Here is a 20,558-nt window from a genome sequence, read left to right on the forward strand (position 1 = left end):
AAATGTGTCTAGTCCAACCTCTCATATGGGTGGTTTACGCCCAAGATATATTCTTAATATAGGGTATGTCCAATACAATTTTAGCACCGAGCAATGCATAAACCCATAACGTCATATATAAGTTTATATTATATCAGACCTAATACGACATACCAAACATGCTTAATGAGAGTTTTTGTGCTATATAGTTTTTTTTGTTGTTGGTCAATTTGCTATATAGTTTAACTTGTGCAAATAGAGGATTAGAACAACATTTCCACAAAAACTAGTTTACCATTGTTTTTGTTAAACATGCCATCTCCATAATCTAAATAAAGGACAAGCCCACTGGCCCAAAAACACAGTAATAATTTTTTTTTTTGAAAAGATGTCCTAAATTTTATTAAAATAAACTAAAAAATAAATCACGCTCCTCAAAACCCTAATTTGCGTGCATTTGGTACTTATGTATAAAAACCCTTAAACCCTTTCTTCATAACTTCTCTTTCTCGCAGCGTCTCTGTTTGTTGCTTCCATCGTTTTTGCGCCTCTCTCATTCTCCCTGTACCTTTCAAATGGAAGCACCAATGGAGTTTTGGGGTAACTCACTCTCTCACTCTCTCTGTTTCTCTCGCTTCCTGTGTTTTCTCCAGTACTCACTTCCTAACTTCTGCAATCTTCAAAATCCGTTTGATTTTCTCTTCATATCGCGGTTTCCCCGCTTCAAATAGTACATATTCATCGCAATTTTTTGTTGTTCCTGTATTGAATGAGAAACCGTTCTTCTTCCTTTTTCTTTTTCGTTATTTGATCAAACCCTAACCATCCATTTTATATCTAGTTTTGATAATGCTGCAAAATTCTTCTCCAAATTTAGGGTTAGGGTTGTCATTATGTGATACTGAATTTTTGTTATTGTTAGATTGGAATTTTCATTTTACTGAATATTGTTTGCTGATTATGAAGTAGTTTTTGAGCAATTTGATATGTTGGTATGAAATTTAGGTGTTGAGGTTAAGGTTGGACAAACTGTTAAAGTAGAACCATCTGAACCATTCCCTGGATACATTCACATTTCTCAGGTTAGAATTTTATGGTTGGTTTTTACCCTATTTCTCTTGTTCTTGGACTAAGCCTTTATAACTTGTTAGGCTGCACTTGGGGAAGCAACTAAAAAAGACAAAGCAGCTGAACCTGTGATTCTCTACTTGAAAGTTGAGGATAAGAAGTATGTTTTGGGAACTCTTAACAGGGATGACATCCCTCATCTGTCTATGGATTTAGTCCTAGATGATAAGTCTGAGCTTTCCCACAACTCAAAGGGTGCTAGTGTCTACTTTTGTGGCTACAAAGTTCTAACGTATCCTTGACACTCTTGATTTATTATAAACTGCTTTGCCCTTTTGATTTTCCGCATGTGTTTGCCTGTATGGAGCTATTTCACTTCATTTTAGATACTTGTTTAACACAGATTTTACTATTTTGTTAAATCTCATCCCAATGTTCAATATGTATCACTGCTTTATTGTTCATTTTCCTTAACTTCGGATGTGTTCCCTAGTGATGATGGCGATGCTTCTGACTTCTCTGGTGAGGCTCAATCATATACTTGTTAATTTTTTTAATTGATACTGTTGCTCAAATATTGTTTGCTGTTTATGATTTTGACAGAAAGTGATGAAGAGGAAGAGGAATTGATGGAGCAAGAGAATGGTAGATGCTTCATCATCTTAATTTGAATCTTTGTTAGCTGTAAATTTTACCACATAGACGCTAATGATCATCTTAATATAGGCAAACCTGAAACAAAAACTGAAGATGCTAAGGTTGCTAAAACGGCAAAACCTGCAGCCGCTGCTGGTCCATCAGCAAAACAAGTAAAGATTGTTGATCCCAAGAAAGATGAGGAAGAGGCTGATTTGGATGTATCATCGCCTGATGTGTCTGGTTATGAAGATGATCTTATAAGTGCTGATGAGGTATTGTACTCACCCTGGGATTAAATAACTTTTTTCTGTAGTTTGCTGTATGTGTGGGATTTCAAGAATGTTCCTTAAGTGATCAAACAAGATGTCTGCTTTTTTTCTGTAGTTTTGTAGTACTTGTCTTTTATTAGAAGAATCTCTTGATTTTTCTGTGATGTTCATAGTTTTTAATGGTAATCTATATATCATTTATCGTTATAGGATAGTGATGATGAGAGTGATGATGAAAGTGATGATGAGGAAGAGACCCCTACCCCTGCTAAGAAGGTAATTGTATAATGTCTGTGTTATGTTTTTCCTTTTGTTTTGTAATATAATTTATTTTATGATTGAATGAGCACCAGATTTCACCAGCTCTAATCTATATGTTTTGTAGGTGGATCAGGGAAAAAAGAGACCCAATGAATCTGCTTCAAAAACTCCAGTTTCTGGCAAGAAAGCCAAAAATGCTACTCCAGAAAAGCCTGGTGAGGCTGGCTATCTATCTTCTATATTTTGAAATGTATTTATATATTGGTTTTCCCCTCAGTTTGGTTTTTTATAGATTTCTAATTTGATAAGTGTATGTTAGTTCCTACATTCCTTCAGTGCCAAGTCAATGTTAATGCTTTCTTACATTGCTGTGTTATCAATAAATTTGTTCATGATGTTCTTTTGCCAAGATCTATGCTTAACAAACCATACATTTTACATGTCATTCTCCATGTTCGAATGACATATTTACATTCTTATATTAATTTATGTAAATGTTTTTCTGGGTTCTCTATATATTTTTATATTAAGCTGTAGTCATATTTTGATTATGTTTTTGTTGTAGATGGTAAGAAAAATGTGCATACTGCAACTCCTCACCCTAAGAAGCAGGATGGGAAAACTCCCAACAGTTTTGGAAAGAATAAGAGTCCCAATTCTGGCGGAAAGTTCTCTAACAAAAGTGGTGGTAGCAAGTATGTATTTTTTTCCCTTGGAAAGTTCTAACAAATGACTTGAGTAGATTGTCAAGATAGTTATTTTCATTTAGATTATGAATTGTGACTGAAATGTTGTGTATGTACAGGCCTTTCAACTCCAACAAGGGTGGTCGTCAAAAGAAGTAAAACATGGTGGTCAATGATATTGCATTTGTTACCGTATTAATGTGGTAGTTTTCCCTTGTATTACTGCAAGTATGCTAAGAAAGTTTGATATTTTACCCATGCTTTTAGGCTATAGTAAAATTTTGAGGTAAACGCATAATTTGGGAATTTTTTTGACACTTCTGAGTCCCTAATTTGTCATGCGTTAAGGATTAAGATCTTGCTCTTAAACTATTCAACGAGTGATTTGAAAATTTGCTATGGTTCAGTGTTCTGCTATTTTTCTTTTTGAATTGCGGTGTTGAAATCTAAGTTCTAAGTTCTCTCGCTTCCAGATAAGTAGCAAGTATATGGTTGAAATGTTATTGGCTATTGTAAATATGATGTTCTTTTGAATTAAGTACGTAATTTTTTTCTTTTATATTTTGTGTAAATAATTGTTTGGTTCTTGGAACATTGTGAGATTAGAATCGAAGAACTAGGTCATCCAAAGTGGTCTTGGAAGAGACTTGAATATGCGAAAGGATAATTGGTTAAAGAATTACCCCTTGTATTAGTACCACCTAATCTCACAACACCACTCTTCAATGTATAGGGAACTCCTTTTAAAATAACTTAGTATGTGAAAGTTACCAGACCTGAATTGGGGAAAATGAATGAATCTCACAGATTACAACTGTACAGGTAGGTATTTATACAATGGTCTTATTATAACTGCAACTATCCTTTCTCCTTTACAGTATGGATTGGAAGCAATGATATCGATGAAAAAAACTCTCATGAACTACAAATATGATGTAAAAAATATGGGTGAGAAAAAAAAATTGATTTTTGATACAATAGAGGAAGTGAGAGAGATTGCACATAACATATAAGAGAATAATATGCCAGTAAACAATGGGTAGCAAAGAGATATGATTCAAATGTGGTTCCAAGAAAACTGAAACTAACGTTTAGAAGGGAGAATTCATATTATACAAAAACTTGAAAATGGAGTGCATGAACTCAAGCAATTGGATGATAGATTAATAATTTAATACCCAAGTCTTGGAATGCAGGTAGTTTAAAATTTAATTACTGTCGAATTACTTTATTGTGATATTTAATGGTTAAGGATAAAGGAATAACGTACCCTTTTTCACATTTCTCACGGCCTTTGGCAGACAATTAAACTTCATATAAACACACTTTTTTTTCTTTTTATCCATGGAACTAGTCGAACCGAACTAGTTTTGAAACATCTATACCGAACTGAATTGATTTTTTGGTTGATGAACCGGTTCGTATTTGGTGAACCAGTTATGCTATTCCAAGCCAGTTTAAGACCTAGTTCTAATATACGAAGCGGTTTAAACCCGAACCGGTTTCATTAGTACCTGAACCAGTTTTCACCAAGGCTCAATTTTACCTAAGAAACTGTTCTAAAAACAATTTCTTTCCCAAAATACTGGTTCTCCAGCCTTCTACCAACTCATTAATACCAATTTTAGGAACAATAGCCAATTTTTTGAAATTAAATGAAGTATATCAATTTTTAACACCTAATTTCCAATGTATATTACAGAAGTTATATTAAAACAATCAAGAAAATAGATATACAAAATATATTAGAATTGTGGTGCAGACAAGATGAGTAGCATCACAGGAAAATCGATCTCAACTTTGCACATCCTTACGTTGCTCCTTCCTTTCCTCATGTCAGCACATGGCACAAACAGGAACACCCTAAATTTCATCAGTGGCCACAGAAGCAAAGGTTGCTACAAATTAGACACAACATCATTGACAACCCCATGTCAAAAAATCAACAGTAGATCAAGCAACAACAGTAGTTAAAACAGATTCCTTGGTATTTGCAGACCAAAGAGTTGAAGTAGTGTACCCAGTGATCCAATAATTCAAGTCCACTATCTCCTCAGATTCCTTAGGAGTTACCAAATCATCAATCTATCACCAGGGCCATGAAAAAACTGACAAGGGTAGTGATTGCCATAGCCTCTAAAAGCTGCCACAGGTGGAAGAAGGTTATTGTCCCTAGATGATTGATAATAGGGAGAAGCAGCAGTAAACTGAGAAGGAGGAGGGACATGGATGAGTAAATTCCAGCATGTGATAAGCAACAGTGGCAGCATTATAACTGCAGCTGCTGCTAACACAGTAACACTGTTGCTATTATTGCTCCTCTTTTTTAAGACTCCGAAACAATGGTATCAACATATGATATGAGTCATGACACAGTTTGGGAAAATATGACAGAAACAACAAGGAAAAATTATGTCATTCAGTGCCATCTATGAACTAAGTTACTAAGATCTGGACTGGAGTCTTTTCAGGCCAAAGTTTAGCAGTGTAGGAAAATTACAAAAGCACTTTAGTAACGCACTTTTTCTCCAGCATGGAGATGCAAGAGTCATATGCAAACTGAAACAACAGACATAAAACAGAATATACCAGTAGAGACTTGGTGAAAATGAAACAAACAAAGATGGAAAGATCTGGGGAACTTAGGGTGTGATTTGGGAATAAAGTTCGAAGGAGGGATTGGCGAGGAAGGTTCGAATAGACTTGTTGTGCTAGAGTTCCTGTGCGAGGAAGGATTGAAGATATAGGTTCGAATGAGATTGATTCGAGAATTAGGGGTTTGGTTCGTATGAGTGTGACTGAGAGTCATGTGTCAAGGATTTAGAATGAGTGAATTAGTGTTTCAATTTTCATATTGTTTCAGTTATCATCAGGGCTGAATAGAATTTTTGAAGTGGTCAGTTACTAAATTAATACCAAATTAAACAATTAGGTTAGTAAAAAGTGGAAGTGGCACGGTTCTGGAATATAATGGTACAGTTAAATTCAACATCCAATTTGGTGAACCAGATTTTTATGACCACCCTTAAAGTCACACAAGTATAGGAATATTGTGTTTGCATTCCAGTTGGGTTCGAAGGGTTCCTTCGAACCGAACCCCAACATAGCACATCCGTTCCTTTTAGGTTTTAAGGCTCATCCTGTTACGTTTTAAACCTTGAGAGGTGATGAAAATAAAGGAAATCCCATTGGAGAAAGGGATGATGAGAAGGTGTTGCAAGGGCTCCAAGGACCTTCCATGACTGATGACTGATAAACATATTTTTTTCTTTTTGAGTGCCAAACCTAAACATAGCATTCAACAGCAATAGATTAAAGGCGATCTGCATGTTTGTTTAATAAGTTCTAAGCTCCTCACAAAAGCACAATGTTACACTCACAACTACAAAATAATCGAGTTCAAATGCCAGTCAAGGCTTACATAGTAAGAACGCATCCTAATATGCTAGAAAACAAAAACAAATGAAGTCATCTCCCTCAACATGCCATGAGAACAAAACTGATATGCACCTACAAACTCATCCTAGGAGATTGCTTGCCACCTTAAAGTGCTTTTGAAGATCACCAACATAACAGTAACCTGAAAGGTCGTACTAAAACATCCTTCCATAGCGCACCCCAAAACCTGTACACAAATCCCATGGTAAACTGCAATTAAATATGTGGATCGGTTGTTATTAGATGCAAGGTACCTGAACCTGCAAAACTCAACTTAATGTAAGACAATGACCATTTCAAATTTTACCAAACGAAAAAAAAAACATAGAAAACCAAAGACTAAAACAGAACAATTGAAAATTGGTTGTTCGCTAGCCTTACGTATGGTGGTGATCATTGACCTGGACTATGAAATAATTCATTCAAGTACCAGTGCAAATCAACCATAGAAACAATAATTCATTCAAGTACCAGTGCAAATCAACCATAGAAACAATATACATGAATAGCCAGCCAGATGAGAAAGGGGGAGTTGTTTTACAAAACAAATTATGACAGCTTAGAAGCCACAGGGCAACTGCTGATGGACAAGCAGGTGCAATGCAACAATAAACACAGTTTGAAAGAAAAGAAAAAGAAAAAAAAGAATAGGTGGGGGGGGGGGGGTGGGGGGGAATGACAAGAGGGCAAAATGATTGCGCAATGGAACAATGGCAAGAACGCCCAATCTTGGTTGCAGGACAGAAAATTTCTAAACAAAAAAGGAGGAAGAGAATGTTTTCCCATAACTTTCTAAATGCAATGGGGAAAAAAAGAGAGGGCTCACAACTTCGTTGCACTATCACTTACTAGAATGAAAAAAAAGATATAGTAATGCAAATCAGTTTTGGTATAAACTCCATTGCCAAAAAGGAATAGAAGAGAGATAAGTGAGATATGATGGGTGATGTGATAGAAATAAAAGAACCATACACGAAGCGAAGGTAAGCGGAACTGAGATGGAATTGAAAGTGAGTGTGGATATACAGAAGTTGATTGCCAGAATTTTGAAGTATTTTTGAGAAACCTATAATGAACTAGAACAACCAACTACATACATGATTGATGATACAACCAAACACCAAGTATGCAAAATAAAAACGTTAACTCAAAAAATTAAGAATAGGGATGGGGAGAAGGAAACACATTACATATGACAGAACAGTGCACCTGTACCACCTGCACAGTGGAAAATGGGTGGTAAGCTATATTTATTTTCTGGGTGATGTACCATGGAATAAAAACCTCTTTCTGGGCCTAAAGGAATATGTAGAGTAAAGACAGGACACGAACCAGAACATAACATGATCAGTAATCATATCCTCCTTCCAGAGGTTGTTGCTGTTGCTGCTGATAATCATGATGCTCGTTACCATCTTGCACATGCCCATTGTTACCATCATTGTTTTCCTCAGTACTAACTTTACTTTCATGTTTTTGCTCTTCCCTTTCCCTGTTCCATTGCTCATTACTATCTTGCACATGCCCATTGTTACCAGCATTGTTTTCCTCAGTACTAACTTTACTTTCATGTTTTTGCTCTTCCCTCTCCCTGTTCCATTGCTCAATTCTGGCACGTCTCTCTTCACTGCCATCCCTGGCTGGTCTGCGCTCCCTACTTCCACGAGGACTTCGACTTCTTCCTCTCCGATGGCCAGGGCTGTTGCTCCTGCGTCTCCTGCCACGACTTTCATGGTGATGACTCCTTTCATCATATTTTCTGCTATGACCACGAGGAGAGCGGTCCTCGTTGCTTCGATGCCTGTCAGGACTCCTGCTTCGGCCATGCCTGCCACGGTTGTCCATCCCAAACAACTCACGCCTCAATTCCCTGGGAGAACCATAGACAAATTTAATCTTTGGAATTGGACGCGCAGATCAATGCTCGGGGATCAAAGTTGAAACTTCATACCATGAACATCAGATAAAGAAAAAAGTCAAAAACTGACCTGCTAATTTTTTTCAAGTGCATAAAGTTGCAATAGCCTCCCCGGTTACAAGAATCCTCCTCATACTGCCTGCAAGTAGGAGTTAAACAAGTCAAATCACGTGGATAAAATGAAACTTAACCTAAACTTGTAACAAAAAGAGTTGTTTAAACTTTCTCATTTACAACTCTTAAGGTAAAATACAGTAAATAAAGTTACAACTCTCCAGATTAAACACACATATGATAGCTATTCGCGAACTATCATGTTAAACCAACAAAGCCCAAACTTATTAAGCTCAACTTCAAGCTTGAGCTCATTTGTTTAGCTAAACAACCGAGCATAATTAAGCCCTTAACTAGCCAAATCGAACAAATTCATGAATCACTCAGCTCATTTAAACCTTTACCTGCAAGTAGCCTCACGGAAGTCTGTTACAGGAGAAAAGTCCACAATAATCGGGTTTCCTGCATACAAAATGAAATGCCTTAATCCAAGAAATGTATCTTCCAGACAGTCTACAACCACAACTTAGCAGATAAGAACACACATTCCAATTCCATACAACTAAATCCTAACTTAAAAAAAGTGTTTGAGTTGTTCTATAACTTCATTATTACCTAATTACTTCATCGTTAATCAATCGAAAACAAAATCACATCAATTTCATTACACATAAAAATCACATGAAGCTGCAGAAGACAAACCAGCATAAAATCTTCCAGTGAGATTCTTAAGCGCCTCAGCAGCGTGTTCTTCCTCCCTGAACTGAGCATAAACATTACCAACCTGCCCACAAATTCAAGAAGCAAATTTCACAATTACCCACTTCAATTCTCCAAAATCAAAACAAAAAAAAATTGTAAAAAAAAAGTTGAGGGTTATCAGTTATCACAAACCATGTGATCAGCGAGATTATCACAAACGTTGAGCGTTTGAAGTCGACCGTACTTGGAGAGTTCATCGAAGAGGTCTTGGTAGAAGTCATCGAAGTGGGTTTGGATCTTGCGGGGGTCGATGGGCTGACCCTGGGCGTCGACGCCGGGGGTGACGATGTCCGGACGCTGGTACATGTTGGAGAGTAGCAGCGTTGGGCTGATGCTTGGTTTTGTGTGGAGGCGCGAGCAGCGGTCGCCGTGGCGGCAGGCGCCGATCTTGAAGTAGAAAGGGCAGTTGACTCTGTCTTTCTCGGTGCCGAAGATCGATGCCAAGTGCTCCGCCATGATCGCAATTCGAAGGAAGCTTGCAGAAAGCAATTTAGGGTTTCGTTCTGTTAAACGTTGGTTATTGCTTCAAACGTGTTTTCAACAAGTTTTATTCAGCTTTGAGATAAGGACTATATACAGTTATTGGTGGAGTTTTCTTCAAGAGCTGGTTTGCCCGAGAGGTTAAGGGGGAAGACTTAAGATCTTCTGCACATAAGTGCGCGTGGGTTCGAACCCCACAGCCAGCACTTTTTTGTTTTGATTTGATTTACACAAATCTATTAAATAATGAAATTAAATAATTAAAATAATTTTTATTCTTAAGCAATGATTATACTACTATAACTAATTTTATTTACAAGACTTATATTTTTGGCTCTCAACTATTACTATTGTGGGATTTGAGCTCTTAATTTCTCGTTGCACATAATGAGTCCAAAAAAATTACAATATTTAAAAAAACTACAATTCTTTTAATATTACAAAAAATTATTTAATTATTTTCTCCCATCTCATTACTAATAGAAAATTATGGTGGTACTAACTTGAAATTGGTTAAGTTCAAAAGAAAAAGAACTTGAAATTTGTATGATTTAAATTAAAACTTGCATGTAATAGTTTATTTGAGGTTATTTTATAGTATAAACACTTATGTAAGTGTTTGAGATAGTTTACCTATAAACAATGGTGACGAAAGCCGATGGTTTGACCATGGTGACGACGTCGAGGATTGCTTTCGCAAGGAAACACAATGTTACTGTGAAAGTGTTGTTTTGAAAAGTTTTGGCTAGGAAAGATTTGATATTTAAGTGTGTTCATGGTGACCCACATCTATATCTTCGTAGGCAACCCAACCGTTCTACATTATGTCGACACCATGTTAGGCAACCAAAACGATCAAGGATGAGTCTCATCTTTTCCAATAGTCAGTTAAACGAATTTTAACGATCACATTTGTAAGACAATTGCAAGGTTGTCTATAGCCAGCCATCATCTCGGTGGTCATACATAAAGACTTCACACCGAGGCTCAACGCCTTAAGTATGACCCTCACCATGCTAATAAATACTGGTATGATTGTTCATTTACATAAACATTACTCATTGTGGTAATTTATTATTTGTCTATCACTTTTAGTTTCTCTTTCTATGCTCTCATAATGACTTGAGCATCAGAATGTCTTTGCAGGTATCTCCCGCCATCGTGTCAACACCATACCGTTGTGCAGGATGATCATCCAGGACTGTGCACCACTCCTAAATATCAAGATCAGCATCCACTAGCTCGAATTTTGGAAGAATATTTTGGTGTTGTCCGTGGGATTCTAAAATTACCAACTCCCATTGCAATGGTTCAAATGGGTGGAAGGAAACAATCAGACGGAAAATCATCATTAAAAGATTAATCTTTTGATATGCCACACGTGGAACATGTTAGAGGATCAAACTCCTCATGATAAAAATTTGAATCACATCTTGAAGCTTGATGAATTCATCAAATGAATTGAGCAGTGTCTTAATGACTTAAAGAAATCAAATGACAAGCTGATGATAAGTTTCGAAAATGCCTCTTGTCTTCCTGTTATGATAGTAAAAAATTGATCTCACAATAAATCTTAAGGGCTCGAACTAAGCTTTGTCCAGAACGACCGCTAAAGAATTGAGTTCAATCACAAAAACTGACTTTAACCTCATTATGATGACTTTCTAAAGAAGATGAGATGATAAGCCTCGATCCAGATCACAAGGACTCGGCTTGAGCCTAGTCCACAATAATTTGTACAGAATTGCTTTCAATGGCTTAGTGCCCGTTTGGGATGGTGCTCCACCCTCCCAAACGCGCGTTTTTTTATATATCATTGCACTTGTTGATTGTCCCCCACCGCACGTTTACTACCTCCCAACGCCAAGCCAAACTCACCCTTAAGTAAGAATAAATCATATGAAAATCTTTTGACCCAAAAACGAATTTTAAAATCCGTAACCCCACAAGATAGAACGCTAGAATAAGGTCGAACTGCTAGCTCACCGTTAATGCATAGAAATAGGACACATCATTGTAGGAATTTGGGGGCGATCTGATGATGTATTGAAATTGAGAAACCATACAATATAGAACTGAAGGAATCTGATGCGATCTAACAAAGGTTGCAAGCCAGCTTGTAAAGCTATATGGTCTGTGTTCAGCATGAATATCATGTAAAGAAGAAAAGTTACTTGTTGCTTTGACCCTTGTTTTATACCTTAGTCTCATTAGGATATGAAATTATGAATATTGTCGGATCGTACAAGAGATTGCCTTCTGTATTAGACTAGAAATAAGAGGATAATTATTGTGACATACCTTTTTAAACTATTGGGTAAAAGTTAACTTGGCCCTTCCAATGATCTCAACAAACTTAAGTTAATGGCACCAACTCATGATATGAGCCTCAATATTATAGTGTTAAAAGTACTCATATTGATGATTAGGATTGCGTGTGGGTACAAATTTCGTCCTGCTATAACAAAACTAGGCAATAAGTTAAAACCATATAAAATATACCCCAGTTTACCCAGATAATGACACTTTTACTTGAAGTAACCAAAATGACAATTCATGATTCTTGAGATCACAGGTTACACATGAAAGTATTCCCAAAAAGGCTTCTCTGTTTTTTTTAATCCTTTGGTGAAATCCAAAAGCATTCTTTGCTGTCAAAAGAAGATCATGCCTTTAAAAAATATTGTTAAGCAAGGTTGTGATGGGGCTATGATTGAACCACTAGCATGAAGACAAATGGCTTAAGAACATTGGTCAATTGAAGCACAAGTCTAGTGATGGAAAGATATTATGATTGATGATAGTGTGGTTTAGAGATCACAAGAAACATCACATGAGCTGTTTCATGTGATTTCTTATCGTAGTGTTTTATTTTTTATAAGGCATGGAGGCTGTGACAAAAACAGAAAAATGGTATCCCATGCTTTTCCCTCATAAGAAGACATCTATGAAGTAAGAGTAAAAAAAAGATGAAAAAAAAAAGAAAAGGACCTTTTTGTTTGAATAAGTGAAAATGATTGGATTTCAAGTCTTCTTTGCAATTTTACTTGTTTTGGTTAGAATTGTGTATCTCCACATAGCTCTCTAACCAAATATTAGTTGCACCTGCATTCAGAAAGAATTGATGTTTAAGCTAGAGTAACCCGTGTCAGTTAATCTACACATTTAGTAGTTACAAACTTGCAATTACTAGTTTTGTGGTCGGAAGGTTTAGAAATCAAAGAAATTGTAGCTTTCAAAAAATAAAAATGATGCAAGAATTAGGCGTGCATGTGAAAAAACCAAGCATATGTGCATGTTTAAAAATCCCCCAACAATTATTTCTAAAACCAAAATCAATTTTAAGAAGAAGCTTGTGCATTTCAAAATTGATTTTGAAAAAAAGAAGTCGACCAAACATGCTAGAAGGGTCTGTAGGAAGGAGAAAACTTTGTAATATTTGCCATTTTTGTAACCAAATGTTTATTTTTTTCTTTTAGAAAAATCTGGTTTCAAATGAAAACACATTCAGATTTTGGAAAATCAAGTATGTTAACAGTAGAAAACCCTGGCAGAAGAATCATTGGAATATTCTTGGCTGTCCTTATTTCACTCTAAGCTCTCCCCACAAGCATGTTCTCAAAGAAGCAGAAGCAGCACATGGTTGGATCAATAAAACTCACTCTATAGGGGGGAAAAAAGACAAGTAACATGAACTAAAAGTTGCACCTTTTATCCATCATATTATTTGGCATAGACTAAGGAAAACTAATAAATAAAGGACCCACGAAATAAATTACTATAAAAATCTCAGCAAAACGATCTATGCAAACAAAACCACACTGTCTAAACAAGTTTTCTAAAGGTTATATAATTCAAGCGATTTTTGATACATCTTCTTGGTTGTCCTTAAGCCTGTGTATTGCCAATTCAAATCCTAACAATAACTGCACACTGTCTGTGATTTGTAGTATCTTGATCTATGATAACAGAATCTCGAAAAGAACTTCTCCTTTCCGAAATGAAAATGACGATCTGCTCTAACTAGCTGTAATAGATTTTGGTGCAGCAAGTTGCAGAGGAGAAACTAGAAAACTATTAACACGACTTAAGTAACTCGAGATGTCGCAGAGCTTTACACGATGGTTCCAACATAGCCAACTCCAACAATTGTGAAGGATAAGGTCTGAAGGAAGAGGTAGATGAAGTAGTTGTGCTTCCCATGGACATAGTCATAGCACCCGCACAAGAACAGGAAGCCAGCGAATGCCAACTCCAGGTAATTAAGTCTGTTCATGTTCAAACAAGAAAACACACATTAGCAAATTGAAAATCCTTCAACAATTGATGCTAAAAGCAAAACCAATTTTGGACACAGAAGCTTCTAGGTGATAGAATTGATTCTGAAAAAAACAGACTGTGATAGCAAATAGGAGGCCTAATGTGATAAATTTTAAGACCTCTAAGTACATATGATACTTCAAAAATGGAAAAAAAAAAACTGACCTCTCCAGAAATTTGGATTTGGTTTTCTTGGTAGCTTTGACATTAGTCTTCTTAGCAGCATCTCCTGTTTTCTTATTATTATTGGCGACGGAATCTCCAAGTTTTTCAGTGACAACCCATTCATTGGCCCTTCCATATTCTAGTAGACCTATGATGGTTGCTTTGGTACGGTGCAGCGACATCACATTCTCGAAAAGGATCCAGTAGAACAGAAGATGAATGGACCTGCCAAATTTGCACACAGCTTTTAGAAAAGGACTTAAAAGATTAATAATTTAAGATATAACATGATGAGTAAAAGAAAGAAATTGTAACAGACCTTGGTGTTCCAACTGAATTGAGGATAGTGATGACAGAAGGGATATAAACAGCACCCCATATGGGAACATGAACCTCAGGGACCAAAATTGTGAGGGGAATCACGACGCAGTAGAAGAAGAATGTGACCATGTGAGCTGTGATTTTGCGAACAAGGAAGAAACTGTATATGACATAGACTTTCTTCCAGAACTTCACTTTCTGCATACACATTCACAAACAAAAGAAGATTAAGCATATAGGGAAACATGAGCAACTTTCATGTTCTTTGTTTTTGGTTAATTCATCATTAATTCTTAATTAACATTGTTCTGTTCTGATTCAGCCTCAATGATTTTGTGTACATGAGTGAAAGGACTAACCTTGTTCCTTATAATCTCCATGGCCATTTTGCGAAACAGATTAGCAGGACCACAAGACCATCGATGCTGCTGGAATCTGAAGGCTCTCAAAGTACTGGGAAGCTCACTTTTTGCCTATACAAGGTTGTTGTTTGTCAGCTAAACATACATAAAAGATAAACTACCAATACTATAATTATTGGAACAATAAATATCATAGTAATAACATGTTTTGATTAACTTCTGTTGTCTCAGAATCAACTCGGGCTCTTAGAAGCTACTTAGAGAAGCTTCTGACCAAAATTGATTTTGACTTTAGAATCAATTGTAGAAGTAGAAGAGAATCATCATGTGATACATTGGATGCAAAGATATCATTTAAATAAGGAAGTAGAAAGAACAGTATTCACCTGGAGGTCACCAAGGTACAAAAATTTCCATCCCCTAAGACTGGCACGAACAGCAAGGTCCATATCTTCCACAGTTGTTCTGTCTTTCCACCCTCCTGCTTCATTGATTGCTGCAATCCTCCAAACACCTGCTGTGCCTGCATTCATGTTCCAGAAAAGCAAATTTCTTAGTTCATATTGAATCAATTCTGGAGAAAAGTTAATGTGTCAGAATTGATTCTCAGGAAAATGAATGAATTACCATTGAATCCAAAGAAAGCATGAGTAGCTGACCCAACTTCTTGCTCCACAGTGAAATGGTAATCCAGTGACATCTCTTGCATTCTTGTCAATAGACACTCATCCGAATTCACTGTCACAAAATTAACACACCATTGTTAATGTCAGTAAAACACATTTAAGATTAAAAAATTAAGATGAAAAGATATGATTAAACTTCCATCATTGTATACTAATTAAATTTTTGAATAATTTAAACCATGATCAAATCTTTGATTAGAAGGTGAAAATGACCCCATGAGTATTACTATAAAAAAATGGACAAAGCAAGACAACTACTCAGTCACATACTTTTTTATGGTAAAAAAAAATTACTGTTTTTTTACCTTTTCAGATAATTATTGGTTTGTCTTGGTGATGAATTAACTTTTTCATAAGGTAAGTACAGAATCACAGGACAAATGACATAATGCCGTTACGGTGGCGGATAATAAAGAAAAAGTCAGCTATGGGCCCCACACTCCCCACATGAATTTTATTTTTTCCCAAATCAATGTCATGGAAAATAATATGATTGAGCATGTGAGCATAATTAAAATTATTCAAATAAACAAAAAATCCTACCAAACTAATTTATTTTATTTAAAATGAAGTTGATTAATGTTAAGTGCTCAGGTGACTAATAATAGAAGAGAAAATGGGAGTAGCTAAACTGAAGTGTCGGCAGCAAAGAGTAAGGTCCACCATAAGCCACATTGTACTACCCACACCAGATTATTACTTCTTAGTTTATTTTATTTTCTTAATTAAAACCCAAAAAATAATTCTGCAAAAGCACGTGGGGAGTGAGTGCGTTTGCCGGAGTATGAGCCTTGAAGAGTGGATGGGTTCTTAAAATTACCACTCTACCCCCCAACATTTAATAGTTTTAGTTTATTTGCATAAATAAGTTATTTTCATGCACTTCACTTTGCATAAAAATATTACTAGTGTTTGAAAAATAAAAAGACTCATTAATTAACCTTCTAAATATATTTAATTTTAGTTGACTTGACCTACAGTAGATCTGGACATACAAACCTACACTTTACTACTAATATTCTTATTCACTATGTTGCCTTCACTTAAATTGACAAAGCTACCCTTTCCACAACCCTGTCACTTTCTTCTTACTAAAATACCTCAATCAATTTCAGAAGTTTTAACACTTGCCTGGGACAAAAACAGAAAGCAGAAGAATCAATAATTATCACCAACACCCACTTAGAATTATTATATGTGTGTGCATTATAAACACCATGGGTTAATTTTGAGCTGGCAGGTGCTAGAAAACAAGCAGAAGAATTAGGTGTTTTTATTTTGTTTCTTATTCCCAATCTTTCAACTTTTCATTTTGCTCTAAATGGGGCCATAGTCCATGAAGGGAACAAGCTTCCCAACGTTAGTGTTCCCCACCCGTGATTGAAGGGTTTGTTTTCATGGACCCCTTCCCCCTCACAATCAATTAAAATGACCATGATAATAATTTCAATGAAGATTTAATAAAAGTACAATATACATCACATCAGAAAATAATTTTTTTATTTTAATAAAAATAAAACATTGCCGCCTAGATATCAGTATAAAGAAATTTTAAGCTCAAAAAGGGGTATGAAAACTCTTTCAATAACTATAGCATTAAGTTTTCTTTTTCTTTCCTTAATTTAATGTATTTTAAGGTTGTGACCATTGTGCCCCATTGATATTATTTCATGCAAGTATTGCCCCTTTCTCCTATTTGGTCAAACAAGGACAAAAGAGGAAACAAAAGTCCACCCAACGCCAAAATAAGCATTGATTAATCAAAACTAAAAACAAAATAATTTTTGTTAAAATAAAATAAAAAACGGAAAGAAAATCAGATACCACCGACACTATGAATCTAGGAATTAATTCATCAAAGGAAAATAAAAGAAAAAAGGAAAGTTAGTGTAGTGAGTGAGAAAAGTCAAAATGGGAAGTGAAGTGAAGTAAGTAATTAATACCATTACTAATAATAATTAATTCGCATTAACTAAAAAAATCCTTTGGCTTACCAAATCTCCAACGAGCTTGAACAAGTGCAAGTTCAGGGTTCCCCACCAAAAAGGGAATGGCTCGCCGGAGAAAATCGGGCTCCGGCCGGAAATCGGCGTCGAAAATGGCCACATACTCGCAGTGTTTGACATAGCTACGTTTTAGGCCTTCTTTGAGTGCACCCGCTTTGTATCCCCCTCTGGTCTCTCTGATTTGGTACGTTATGTTGATGCCTTTGCTAGCCCATCTTTGACATTCCATCTCCACCAATTGCTACAACAACAACAACAACAATGGCAACACAAAAAATCACATTTTGTACCCACCTTTCTAATGTCACAAATACAAACAAAATTGAAGATGCCATTTATGAAATTTTAACCCAATTCATGAATAATGCACCCACCCATGTAAATGATACTTGAAAAATAAAAGTGTCAATTTTGGAACTTCAAAAGATGAGGACTATTATGAGACTCTTGGGACTTGAAACCATGACTTGAATGGGTAAAAAAAGAGTAGGACTATTTTCAATATATATATGCATCACATGCTAGTAGTATTATGCTAATCAATCTTAAAGTTGCTGAATAAAGAAGCACATATGAGAAAAAGTGTTGGTGGAGGATGCAGAAATCAGAATCAATCCCCATTGGTTAGGCCATGATTAAATTGAAAAAAGCAAAGACATTATTATTATGAGTGAATGTGAAGATTGTTGTGAGATTATACTACCTTGACCACTGGGTCAGTAGAATCATCGAGGACTTGGATCACGAGACGATCTGTAGGCCATGAAAGACCACAAGCTGCTCCAATGGAGACCTTGTAAACCTGACCCATATACCAAACCAACACAAAACATCAGCACAGATTTCAAAGTTGTAAACTTTCCTAGATTTTTTGCATAAATCCAGAAATATAAGAACTGGGTAAATCGAATTTATCAGCATTGGGTAAAAAAAAAACAAACAGTTGGCAGAGAATCTCTCTGTTTTTCCTCTGTTTTCTCTGTTTTTTTCTTACCTCTTTTTCATTGAACATTGGAATTTGAATGAGGACCACAGGGAAATTGGCACCACCAAGTTCCTCATCGTCTTGTAGAGGCTCGTAATTGTAGCGCTGTTCAGGTTTCTTCCAGAAAAGCTTCACGAGGACGATGACGATGCCCATGTAAACCCTCTCCATGAACAGCATCAGAGCCATTGCCAAACAAACGTACACGCAGAGATTCAGCAGGGGAACGATCAATGGCGCTTTGATCACATCCCAAATCAGCTTCAGCTGACTACCCACGTCGTAATTCACACCAGGGATTGTCTCAGGAATCAAAACAGGTTGAGATTCAGCCATTTTTGCAGATAAAAAGGTGGTAAAAATTATGAATGTGATATGATACCCCTTTTGTTATATGGGATTGAAATGGGTAGCTAGAAAGATGGGGTTGGTTGAAATGGTAGAATTTTTTGGAGGCTAAGAAGGAATGGTAAAGAATAGTGCAGATCTCTGTTCTCTCTCAAACACACTACACAAACACTACACTTTTGTGTAGTAGTAAAAGCTCTCACTACTTTGCACACTCACTTGGTTACAATGAGCACCGACGAATGCCTCTCTGTCCTTCTATCTTGTGAGAGAGACAGAGAAGAAAAGAGGCATTCTAAGCAGTGAGAGAGAGAGAGAGAGAGGTTGTGACTTGTGAGAGATAGACAATTTGAGAAGGGCAATAGATGCAGTGATAAAGGGGTGCCTTTATAGTCATATTGTGGCTATAGATTTTCCTTTTCCTGCCACATTTTATTTTATTATTTGATTTGATGATTAATTGGGTGTTTCTGTCTTCTCTTCTTCACAATAGTTACAGTGGGTCTTCCTTCACTGGAAAATTCCCCTTTTACTTGACTTTTTACCTTTTGATGGACCATATGATGGTAAGATTAATACCCATATATCTATTGTTTATTGTGCTAGCAGATTAGGATAACACAATCATATTTCTTATCTTATTTCGTTTATCATGTGTGAAAGTTATTATGATGAGACAACTAAGCTAGGATAATAGGATAGAAGTGTCCAGACAGAATAAAATAACAATTTTAATCATTTCAATATTTATATTTTATATAATTTATAAGAATATTAATAAATAAATAAATATAGAAATATTGATTTAGTAATAATATACTAATTTTATTAGTTATCAATTACTAGTTGTTATTGTTAAGTTTAAATTATTTTTTACTCATAAATTTAATTAAAAATGAACTAATTTATTAGTGGTGAAAATATTGAATTTACTTATATAAAATAATTAAATTATCATTATCACTTTCTACTACTTGGTTAAAATTATTTGTATATAATATAAATAAATAAAATCATGATTTACTAACAGTGAACAAGACTATTCACTTATAAATATTAGTTTACTAATATATTTAAAATCATTCTTCTACTTATATAATTATTTATAATTTATATGTAATGTACTTTTGAAAAAATAAAAATTTTGAATTTTTTATTAATATAATTATTTTTTTATTTTTGAGATTTACACTACTAAGTTAATATTAATTGGTTAAATATATAGTTTTTACTTTTAATTAAAATATGCTCCTGTCCGGGGAAATTTAAAATAGGAAAATTAATTTAATTTTAGTTAATTTTAAAACATAGGCTAATTTATAAAATATAAAAAAATTAAATTTAATAGAATAATAACTTTTTAAAAAATTTCATTTAGAAAATATATAAAAAAAATATTATGTATATTTTATTCAAATGAAAGTTTGATATATTTTTACTTGTTTATATCATATCTTATCATTATCTTATCCACCTCAAACACAAGATAAGATAAGAGTCTATCTTGCTCTTATCATTTCCTCTCTTTATCCAACTATCTATCCTAACCTCCTCTTATCTTATTCTGACCACCAAACAAGCCTTTAGTAATGCTCGCTTTAACATTTTTTTATTGTAGGTTGAAATTCATATAAGACCCATTAAATTATACTTCCTTTTGTAAGTCACATTTTAAGAAAATTTTATTTTTAAATATAAAATATTTTCTAATACTTATGAAGCATTAAATATTTTTTTTCTAAATTTACTCTCATATTTAATAATGAAAAAGATAGTAGTAAAATTTTAGAATATTACTACAACCAAAGTCA

At 35.1% G+C, this 20,558-nt stretch overlaps 3 protein-coding genes and 1 non-coding gene across 8 annotated transcripts; 2 read left to right on the plus strand and 2 right to left on the minus strand.

Moving 5' to 3' along the window:
- The first annotated feature begins 435 nt into the window (after positions 1–435).
- On the plus strand, positions 436–3,301 carry LOC130747191 (histone deacetylase HDT1-like). Its single transcript, XM_057600045.1, has 10 exons — positions 436–579; positions 985–1,061; positions 1,131–1,339; positions 1,541–1,569; positions 1,651–1,692; positions 1,774–1,958; positions 2,166–2,231; positions 2,341–2,431; positions 2,782–2,911; positions 3,022–3,301. The coding sequence occupies exons 1-10, from the start codon at positions 555–557 to the stop codon at positions 3,059–3,061; spliced, it is 894 nt and encodes a 297-aa protein (XP_057456028.1). The 5' UTR covers positions 436–554; the 3' UTR covers positions 3,062–3,301.
- Positions 3,302–6,210: 2,909 nt separating this feature from the next.
- On the minus strand, positions 6,211–9,616 carry LOC130747189 (splicing factor U2af small subunit B-like). Of its 5 annotated transcripts, none has more exons than XM_057600044.1 (7): positions 9,207–9,615; positions 9,015–9,096; positions 8,717–8,774; positions 8,329–8,397; positions 7,673–8,210; positions 7,531–7,558; positions 6,211–6,550 (listed from the first exon to the last, which is right to left on the minus strand). In XM_057600044.1, exons 1-5 carry the CDS (start codon positions 9,528–9,530, stop codon positions 7,688–7,690), a joined length of 1,056 nt encoding a protein of 351 aa, XP_057456027.1. In that variant the 5' UTR covers positions 9,531–9,615; the 3' UTR covers positions 6,211–6,550; positions 7,531–7,558; positions 7,673–7,687. The 5 variants fall into 5 exon arrangements, with proteins under 5 accessions (XP_057456027.1, XP_057456025.1, XP_057456023.1 ...); XM_057600042.1 differs by having other exon boundaries at positions 6,211–6,600; XM_057600040.1 differs by having other exon boundaries at positions 6,211–6,527; positions 9,207–9,614.
- Positions 9,617–9,677: 61 nt separating this feature from the next.
- TRNAL-UAA (transfer RNA leucine (anticodon UAA)) lies at positions 9,678–9,760 on the plus strand. Its single transcript has one exon. It is a non-coding gene; the product is annotated as a tRNA-Leu (tRNA).
- Positions 9,761–13,376: 3,616 nt separating this feature from the next.
- LOC130747188 (glucomannan 4-beta-mannosyltransferase 2) lies at positions 13,377–19,115 on the minus strand. The gene is made up of 9 exons (XM_057600039.1): positions 18,409–19,115; positions 18,118–18,216; positions 17,403–17,655; positions 15,350–15,460; positions 15,109–15,245; positions 14,720–14,833; positions 14,359–14,558; positions 14,040–14,264; positions 13,377–13,822 (listed from the first exon to the last, which is right to left on the minus strand). Exons 1-9 carry the CDS (start codon positions 18,733–18,735, stop codon positions 13,669–13,671), a joined length of 1,620 nt encoding a protein of 539 aa, XP_057456022.1. The 5' UTR covers positions 18,736–19,115; the 3' UTR covers positions 13,377–13,668.
- Between the last annotated feature and the right edge of the window lie 1,443 nt (positions 19,116–20,558).

This window comes from Lotus japonicus, chromosome 3 (assembly GCF_012489685.1).
Source record: "Lotus japonicus ecotype B-129 chromosome 3, LjGifu_v1.2".
In the NCBI taxonomy this organism is placed as follows: domain Eukaryota; kingdom Viridiplantae; phylum Streptophyta; class Magnoliopsida; order Fabales; family Fabaceae; genus Lotus; species Lotus japonicus.